The sequence below is a fragment of the Fistularia commersonii genome, chromosome 3, assembly GCF_037954325.1.
Source record: "Fistularia commersonii isolate RoL2024-O1a breed Wild chromosome 3, RoL_Fcom_v1.0, whole genome shotgun sequence".
Taxonomy (NCBI): domain Eukaryota; kingdom Metazoa; phylum Chordata; class Actinopteri; order Syngnathiformes; family Fistulariidae; genus Fistularia; species Fistularia commersonii.
The window spans coordinates 8,906,708-8,916,582 of record NC_141286.1 but is presented as its reverse complement, the minus strand read 5'-3'; the positions used below and the strand labels follow the sequence as shown (position 1 = coordinate 8,916,582).

The 9,875-nt window shown below is 46.8% G+C and overlaps 1 protein-coding gene across 2 annotated transcripts; it reads left to right on the top strand.

The window, feature by feature from the left end:
* The first annotated feature begins 720 nt into the window (after positions 1–720).
* kcne4 (potassium voltage-gated channel, Isk-related family, member 4) lies at positions 721–2,750 on the top strand. Of its 2 annotated transcripts, none has more exons than XM_086178724.1 (2): positions 721–759; positions 1,068–2,750. In XM_086178724.1, the coding sequence occupies exon 2, from the start codon at positions 1,124–1,126 to the stop codon at positions 1,667–1,669; it is 546 nt and encodes a 181-aa protein (XP_086034850.1). In that variant the 5' UTR covers positions 721–759; positions 1,068–1,123; the 3' UTR covers positions 1,670–2,750. The 2 variants fall into 2 exon arrangements, with proteins under 2 accessions (XP_086034850.1, XP_086034841.1); XM_086178715.1 differs by having other exon boundaries at positions 731–755.
* The last annotated feature ends 7,125 nt before the right edge of the window (positions 2,751–9,875 follow it).

Sequence of the window (9,875 nt, the reverse complement as noted above, 5' to 3'; positions counted from 1 at the left end):
TTGAATACATACATACATACATACAAACATATATAGAATAAGAATAAGAATAAGAATAAGAACAACTTTATTAATCCCGAAGGAAATTGCAGTGCCAGAGTTACAGAATATAAAACAGTAATAAATAATAAAAGAAAGGCAGAATTAGAAATAAAAATAAACTATAAACTATAAAGTGTTTCAGTGAAACTATAAAGTGTCTTAGTTAGCAGTGATAAACCTATAAGTGTCTTAACATTATAATGTAGCAGTTATGAGATGAGATGAAATATTGCACAGTGTAGCTGTTATGAGATGAAATAATGCACAGTTTCTGAATATTGCACAGAAATGAGATATTGCACATTTTTGTTTGTTTTTAAGTTAAAGATAGGTTGTTATGGTTGCCGGCGGCTGAATGGAGAGGAATTAAAAAGTCTGATCGCCTCGGGGAGGAAAGACCTCCTGTGGCGTTCAGTGGAGCTCCTCGGTGGTATCAGTCTACGGCTGAAAGAGAGATACATACATACATACATTTTGACAACATATTGATCTCCAAAGATCATCAAGTTTTCATGGTAGTTTTCCTAAAAAAAGTGATGAACCTGTCAGCTCCCATTGGTAGTACAACTCCATCTGGAGGTCTTCCTACCGGAGAGTATCGTCTTACAACCACGTGACTCTTAATTTCAGTATAAATACACTCTTGGCTCTTTTTCACTACCAGAAATTCCAGAAGAGCTGCAAGAGACGTCCCATGGTTCTCGACTCTGCGGGTCGGTGAGTTCATCCCTCGTCACAACATTACCTCTCACTTATCGATTGCTATTGATTGGTTTGCACGTGCACTCTGAACAGGCCAGCATATTATTATTATTATTACTATTATTATTATTATTATTATTATCGACGGTGTTTAGATACTTTCTCCTACACAGCGCAACTTTTATTCTCAACGGAGATGGATTTATTGCCAGTGCAACTGCGGGAAACTGCGTGATTCTATGCGTTAATACACCGTTTTAACACTTTTAAAACTTTTTTTCCCCAAGGCCGTCTTTACAGATCTTCTTGTTGGGTCTCTCTAGGTCTCTCTCCCTCTCTCTCATCCCGGGCCCTTGTCCCTGCTGCGGCGAAACGTCAGATGGAGAACCCGCAGAACTCCACGGAGTCCTCCAGACGCGTCCTCCAGCGCACCGCGAACCCCACGCACGGCGGCGGGAACGCGTATTTGTACATCCTCGTCGTCATGACCTTCTACGGCGTCTTCCTCTGCGGGATCATGCTGGGCTACTTCCACTCCAAACGTCGCGAGAAGAGGAGGAGCAACGTTTTTACGCGACTCGTGCACGAGGAGGAGCAGCGGGAGTGGGGCGCGCTCCCGAAGAGGCACGGCGCAGCGTTCCCGGGCGCCAACGTCTCCGTGCACTGCGGTAACCACGGCAACCACGCCGGGCATCCCCGCCACCACCACCCGCACCCGTACCCGCACCATCATCACGAAGGCGCGCTCCCGTTGCCGCTGGCGTGCGCGTTGTGCGCGGAGCAGAGCAGCGTCAGCTCCCTGTGCTCCTCCGCGGACGCGCGCTTCGCCATCGAGGAGGAGTCGGACAGCGGCACCGCGGAGGGGCCGGAGGAGGCCGCGAAGCCCGGGGGGGGAGCCGAGAACAGCGGGGAGGAGTCCGGCTGACCCCCGTCCCCCCCTCCGTGGGTGGGTGGGTGTGGGGGATTGATCACTTCCTGCAGCTTTTCCGATTTCAAATCGATACCCGCCGTGGGTGGAGGTGTTGCTGCTCGGGTGCAAATGGAAATGACTCTTTTTTTTTTTTTTTTTAAACTTTTAGTCATAACACACACACACACACACCCACACACGCGTGGACTACTTCCGGTGAGAGTAACGGGAGCTCTCCAGATGTTTTCATTGTTATTATTGTTATTTCTGCTGTTCTCAGAATGAAACCGCTCACATTCTGCAACTCCCACGGGGGTTGGTGTGGAGAGGGGGGGGGGGATTGACTCACCCTGCGGGGGGAAACACGAGTGGGAGGGGGGGGGGATCGTACCTGGGACCCACTTGAAGGAAAATGTATAAACTTCTTCTTCTCCTCGGAGCGTAGATTTACTTGATGGAAGTAGGACGCACTGTACATAACTTTTTTTTCATCCCGGGACACTTTTAATTTAAATCGAGATTAATTTAATCTGGAGGAGAGGGGGGAAATTAAAAAGAGGAATGAAATCTCCAGCTTCAAGAGTACTGTCCTGTCCTTGTCATTTCGACGCTTCGCCGCTAGAGGGCGCTGTTGTAGCGGAACATGACCGGTGGAGCTGCTGCGAAAACGACTGATTTCTTTTTGATGGGATTCTTAGAATACAGCTGGGAATAAATGAATGGGTGGCACCGGAACACCAAGATACAAAAACAAAAAAAGACTGGAAGAAGACTTATTGGACTGGATTCTTGTGTTTTCAGAGGGAATATCCGGTAATTTCTCTTTCAGGGAAGAGTTCCTCCTCAAGAAATAAAAAAAAACGGCAGGCCGCCTCTGGTTTTTCACTTTCACTGAGGCGTTGTTTTTCCTTGCGTGTTCTCTCTGCTGTGTCACCAAGCCCTGCCTCCCACACACACACACACACACATACACACATATCACCATCCCTGCAGGCTCCCTGGAATGACAGCTTGGCCACAGCGACACAAGTGACATTTCCTGGGGGAACAATCGCAACACTGACTTTATGACAGTCTTGTATTGACAGTGTAACACCCCCACCCCCATTCAGATAAATATTTTTGAAATCCTGGACGTGGCATCATTGGACTCCGCCTGGGCGACGTCTGTCCTGAGTCTCATATTCAAGATTTCCTTTATATGCTGCCAAATTGCAACACTGTTGTCTGATGACAGTTTCCAGATTTTAAGATGATTCACAGAAAACCAGATATCCCCAACACTTGTCTCCTCGTGAGTGAGCACTTGGCGACGGCGGCGAAGAAACTCTTGCTCAATGTTGGCGGCCTTCTGTCTCGACCGGTTAGAAATATGGGGAGCACAATAGGGATAGAACGGATGTGAGAATTGTATGGGAAAACATTAGCCCTAACAGTTAGATGCTAATGCTAATTAGGAACCTGCAAAATTAACCCAGGTTAGAGGACATTCATTCATTCATTCATTCATTCATTCATTCGTTCATTCATTCATTTATTCATTATCACTTTGGGGTGCAATGACAGCTGGGATAGCGGGAAAGCACACGATAGCATGCTGAGGTTGTAACAGCCAGGCAGGAGGTCTAGAAGAAGACCAGAGTTTGTTGGCGTAGGAGGAGAGGGTTAAATGGAGGCAGGTGATTGGCTGCGGCGCCTGAAGGGGAGCAGCCGGAAAGCAAAAAATAAGATCGGCGTAGAAGTTAAAGATGTTCCATACGACGCCGGTCGTCTGAATCACGTCGACTTTCACACAGGAAGTGGCGAGAGGACGATCAGGAGGCTTTTCTGGGTCGCGGAGCTCCAAGACAAGAACATCATCAAATCAAAGCAATTACAGGAGTGAATCATGTCTGCACCCCGCAGATCCTCCGTCGAGGAGCACGCCGGAAAAAAACAGAGAGAAGAAGTCATTTCGTGCCAACCTATCGCTGATTAATCCTTTTTTTTTACGTCTCTTTGAACAGAGATGGAGGTCAGATACACCACTGTCAATTCCAGAAGGTGCTATTCCACAGATCCAAACACGGTTAACGCCCCTCCATCTTGCTAACCTCGGCCTCATTGAGCGCAGACGCCCGGGAGATAATCCCGTGGAATAACAACGCTGAGCTGATGGGCCTCCGCCATCTTTCATGGCTCTTACACCGGGTATGAACTTCTGATCTTCATCTTCATCTTCATCTTCATCTTCAACAGGGGAGCCACCGGCGATTGTTATTAAGTCGCGTTTGCCTAACCAATGGCACCCGGTAATCATCTCTGCATCATCCACGGCTGCGTCCGTTGGTGGAGACTCTTAACCTCCTTGGAAATAAATGAGATTTCCAATTCTCCTTCAATTGGCGACACACACACACACGCACACACACTTGACCGGAGGATACTGGCCTTGTTGCACCCCTGAAACTCACGAGTGAACCTTTTTTTTTAACCTAAGAAGTATTACCGTGGAAGCAAACTCATTTGAAAAAGAACGATCCGGAGGGGACGGTTGTAAGAACAAGCTGTGACGCTGAAAACTCCAAATCCACGGACGGCTCGGATTATGTCCGATAGGCGCTCGAATTATTTCCTTCCTGCGTCGGTTCTATTCCTGGGATGCGTCTCGGCAAGAGGCGTCTCTACTGCCGGGGATTAGAACCAATTAACCTGTTTGCCTCAAAGTGCCAGTTTCTGGCTTTTCAGAGATTTTTTTTTGCATGCAAGTCATGCAACGTGTGCAGCTGTCTTATGTTTTATACGTGCACACATGTATCCAGTGCTCATGCACGCGCACATACACACACACTTGTAATATCTACAACACACTTGGAATTAGACTCACCCAGAGGTTTGAATCTGTAGTTCTGCGACATGAGGTTTACACTTGGGTGGCGCTGTGGTTCGCGCTTCCGCCCACCAGCAAGAAGGTCTCTGGTTGGAATCCATGTTCTCCATGTTCCTCCCATGTCTTCCTGCTTCTTTGGTTTCCTCACACGGCCCAAGAACATGCCGGAGGTTCAGTGGAGCCCCCAAATTGCTCAGACGTGCAATTGAACGAGCAGATGGAAGCATTCTCTGTACAAGGCATTTTTCTTTCTTCTTTTCATATTCTATATATTTCATTTTTTATTGCATATTACAGTCTTGTTCTTTTGTATTAAAATCATCTATTTGCATATTCTATCTCTAATTTTACTATTTCTACCCTGTAATGCTGCTTATCTTATCTTATCTTATCTTATCTTATCTTATCTTATCTTATCTCATCTTATCTTATCTTATCTTATCTTGTCTTATCTTATGATAATAAGAATTAATAATAATTTATCCTTTATTAATCATTCGTTGGGAAATTCGTTCTCTGCAATTAACACATCATGGATGAAACATGAGCTGCCGTCTGTCAGCGCCAGGGGAGCAGTTCAGGGATTCAGTGATCTTGCTCAACAACACTTTGACACACAAGGAGGAGCCGGAAATCAAACCAGGAATGTTCAGTTCCAAACTTATCTTATTTTATCTTATGTCGCGATATAAAATTATATGAGAGGGTGAATGATTGCATGTCTGTATATGTGTGAAAGTGCAAGTGAATAGTTGTATCTTCTGCCCAGTGATTGACGGGTGAACAGTCCAGGGAAAACCCTGCCACTCATCCAGTCTCAGCAGGGATAGGCTCTACAACCCCTGCAACCAGGAGAGAATAAATTGAAAACACCTAAAAATATATCTCCACTTATATAGCACATGAGCTCCCACGTAAGGCGCAAACAGTGCTGTTGGGAGCAACTCAGGGTTTCAATGTCTTTCCACAAGGAGAATTGGAAATGCAGGAATCAACCCCCGAACCTTCTGACTGGAACACATGATGTGTTATCCTTTTGCTGGGAAAAAAAAAAAAAAAGAAACGCCCAGTCAAACGGAGAGACGTCAGTTGATATAAGCCGTCCCTTATATAATGATGGCGGGGGTTGGTGGACATATCAAGCCAGGCAGAACATGTTTCACCCGGGTCAAGGAATACTTGTTAGCGCCGTGCACGGCTTCATTATGTCACCCCCCCGCCCCCTCCGCCAGTTTCGTCCGGATCGCTGCTAATGAGTGCAGTCATGGTTCACAGTCGAGGTGCAAGAAAGTAAGAATTTGCCATTATTTCCTCCGGGGCGGGCCGGCACTCTTGCAACTCGGCCCCTCTGATAGCAAACAAAGCATATCTTCAATTTGAAAGCACCTGCCTAGCAAACACCAATGGTTCAATTATGCAACGAAAGGGTTGCTCGCCTTTGGGGCCTGTTCCCATGACAACCACGACCGACCATTATCTTCATGGAAGCTGCGCCCTGTCGCTGTCATTAATTAACGCCGTTTTGTGAGACATAAAAGCGCTTTTTCTTGTCCTCGTCGGAAGCAGAAACAAGGCGCATAGGCTTCCAAAGGCTAGTTGTCTCTGAGCAGCTTTGGCGTGCAAACATGCTAAAGATACCACTTGTGCATGGGCTGAAAATGGGACGGGAGCGCCGCAACGCACATACTAACATGGCAATAGCCCATCGACAGGTGATTAGCGCTTTATTAGTTTGAAATATTGGGCCTCATGAGCGAGCAATTTACAGAGATAATTCAGTCTGGGGCCACTGAAATCACCAACGGCGTTTACGTCCGCAGGGTTCCAGGTGGAGGTTCGGCCGCATCTGTTTTTTATGCCTGTGTCGAATTTGTTCAGCGTCCCTCTGTCGGTGAATCGGCGCCGCGCTCCAATTCTTAGCCGTGTGTCTGCGCCCCCCTCGGTGACATCGGGTCAGATACGCCATTGCCACGGTGACGGCTTATCTAGTTTTGTGTATATATTTAAGTCTGCGTTTTGGCTCCCTTGCAAGTTTCAGTATCTCTGTCAGATGATCTGTTTAGCCGAGCCTGTTTCTTCTTTGCTCCTCGTATTTGCTCTTCCTGCCTCCGTCTCTGCCTGTGCGCTGCCTCTTTTTAATTCAATTGTATGTGTGTGTGTGTGTTTGTGTGTGCGCGCACAGAAAGGAGTTTTTCAGAAACCTTTTCGGAGTGAAATCACGTCCTTTCCGTGTCTGGTTGGGCTCCCCCGGGTTCTCATGTCCTCCTGCCACAAAGAGTAAACATTGCATGAGGTTACATGAAGACTGCAGATGACCGAGTGACAGAGTGAATGGTTTAACGTGTCGGTGCGTCGCCCTTTGCTAAGGGTCTGGGTTAAATCTCACCTCTTGCAGGACATCAGTAGGGGATTGGCTCCAACCCTCTGCAACCCTGCATGCATGATAAGAGGTAAATGAATGAATGAATGAATGATGAAGAAATTATATTGATTGTGTTTGCGGTGCCAAGGAGGTTTCTCCAATTGGCTAGTGTTTGAAATGTGTGAAAAGTGATAAGCGCATCTGAAGTCATGTTGGATAAATACATCTCACATGATCATTTTAAAGCCTCGGTTTATTCATTTATTCATTCATTTATTCATCCACTCACTCAGTCATTCATTCATTATCTACACCGCTTATATGCAGTCAGGGTGATGGGGGTGCTGAAGCCTATCCTGTTGTCATTGGCTGACAAGCGTGGTTCACGCATGGACCGGCCACCGATCAACCAATCTCTGATTCACTTATTATATAAAGACATACAACCATTCTTTCATTCAGTTGCATGTCATGTGGAGACAGGCAACCGTTCACCCTCTCATTTCCACATCATCTAGAGACAGGCAGTCATTCATCCCTTCGTTCAGTTACACGGTTGCCACGGTAATGACCTGACGACATGCAACCATTCGCCCTCCCATTCATGTGTCATTTTGGGACGTATAACAATTGAACCTCTCATTTGCACACCATATGACCACCATATGACTCTCCAATAAACACACTATCTTCCACACCACTGCACCACCAAGCCTTGGTTTGGTGTGTTTTCAACATTAACCATGCAGCTAATAAATCAATAGTTAGTCCATCTCGCTTGTTACCACCAGCAGCGGACGTGACACCTGTTTCCTTTCATGTGGATCAATTTCCCATAGCCTCATCACACACACACACACACAAACACACAGATCAGTGCATCAAAAACAAATGTGATATTAGCCAGTTATGGAGGCCCGTGTGTTCCACTGGCCGCTCCGTCCATTAGCAATGCTCGTCTCATCCCGGGATGCACAAATGAACCCGAATGGCGACTCCCGGGTACAAGGAGCCGTTCGGGAAACAAGAGCCCAAAATTTAATCATGCCAGCACGTCTGTGGCCTCTCATACGGCGAAGCGCTGATCGAATGAGCGCGTCTTTGTTTTTCGGGGAGACGAAGAAAGAGGTGGGTTATCCGGCGGGAGCAGTGGACTCTGACTCATCTGCTCCGGGTTGTATTTATAGACGGAGAGGGGGGAAAGAAACAAATCGTCGCGGATCGGTGACTTCACTGTAGGACGGCCGCCGCATCCGTCAGACGTCCATCCCGTGACTATTTTTGGGGGGGCACCTGTGGGGAGTTGGAGTCAGGTGACAGGTCGAAGCCAAACAGATGGCTTATTTGCACGCAGGGGCAGATGTTTGGTTGAACTCGTCATCTGCCTTCTTGAATTATCTCATTTGAAAATGGAAGATTGTAAATGGCGACTCCCAGGAACACGGTGGGATTGTTAACGTTGCATCGAATCTGTTCATATCACAGGGCGCTGGGTAATCGCATATCAGACATTTTGAATGAGAGAGTGAACGGTTTTATATGCGGCAGGAGTGTGAACGATTGTATCTCTTTACACGGCATGCAAACAATGGTGTGAATGGATGACTGTTTCTAAACGATGAGAGAATGACAGAGTGAATGGCTGTTTGTCTCTATATGAGCTGTGAATGAGGGTCAATGGTTTAATATCTCCAAACGTGTCCCTGTGATTGAATGGCGGCGGGTCCAAGATGAACTCAATGCACCCCTGTGACCCTGAGTGCAGTATAAGTGGTATGAATGAATGAATGAATGAATGAATGAATGGATGATATTTGCACAATATAGACACAAACAAGAGCATAATCCAGCATATTGGATCTAAAATCAAATTATTGTATCATACATCGTATTATTACTTGTTATAAATGTATAATTTATCATTTCAACACCAGTGGGTTTCTGTATAGCGGGCTAGCACGAGCTAGCGTGGGATGACTTCAGGGGATCTGGACTTCACTCGTGAAAAGAAGCACCGGGTTGTTCTTCGCCAGTTTACTATGCTCAACGCCGTGAAAGCAGATCGCATTAACCCTCCATGATGACATTTAGTCGTGAGGAGTCTCTGAAGTAAGCTTTTTTTTTTTTTAATGCATGAACCGAATCCTTTAAACCCACCATTTGAAGCCGAACTCCGCGGGCGCCTGAGGCTCAAAGGAATGGCTGTGAGCAAAAATAGCTGAAAAGCTTTTCCCCGATAAACGAAAAAGTTTATCTGGCAGCAAAAGGAAACTTCCCCAATTTTGTGGACCAATCCTCCCACGCAGTGGCCCCAAGGTGTTCCATCCAAGACAACACGATATTTGTTCCCCACCCCCCTTCCCTTCCGGCTGCAGCGCTCCTTTGTCCAACCGTAATGAGAACAGGCACCGTCAGACCGGCCTCCTCAGTCACGCAAAGGTTTTCTGGCTTCTCAGCATCCTCGAGGAAAACACAGAGGTGCCGAACATTCGCATGGAACGCAACCTTTTGCCAAATGCCCCCCACCCCCACCTCCACCCGACCTCCACCCGACCTCCCGGACCCCCCAACATCTCTCCTGGGCCGTTCTCATTGACATTTACAGGCTGCAATTACAATCACATCACGGGGCCGGAAATAGGTAAGGGTTGGAGAGAGGTGTAAAGATGCTGTCACGGAAGGGAAACAGTGAATCGTGACTGTGTCACCATATATCATCTGAGGGCGATGCTTCTCTGAGGTCCTTGGAAGGGTGCACTATTATTCAACTCGGATTCAAATATCTGGCGGAGAACACAAGTTCAGCAATCTGGTCATGGAATATATACAATACAGTTGTTCCTCGCCGTACCGCGGGTCACCTTTCATGGTCTTGCTGTATCAACATTGTCGATTTCTCGAGGAATCGACATTTCTCACAATCGCATGACATGAAATTAACAAAATAATAATGATAGCGTGCAAATTAATAGTAAGGTGCAATGTTACAT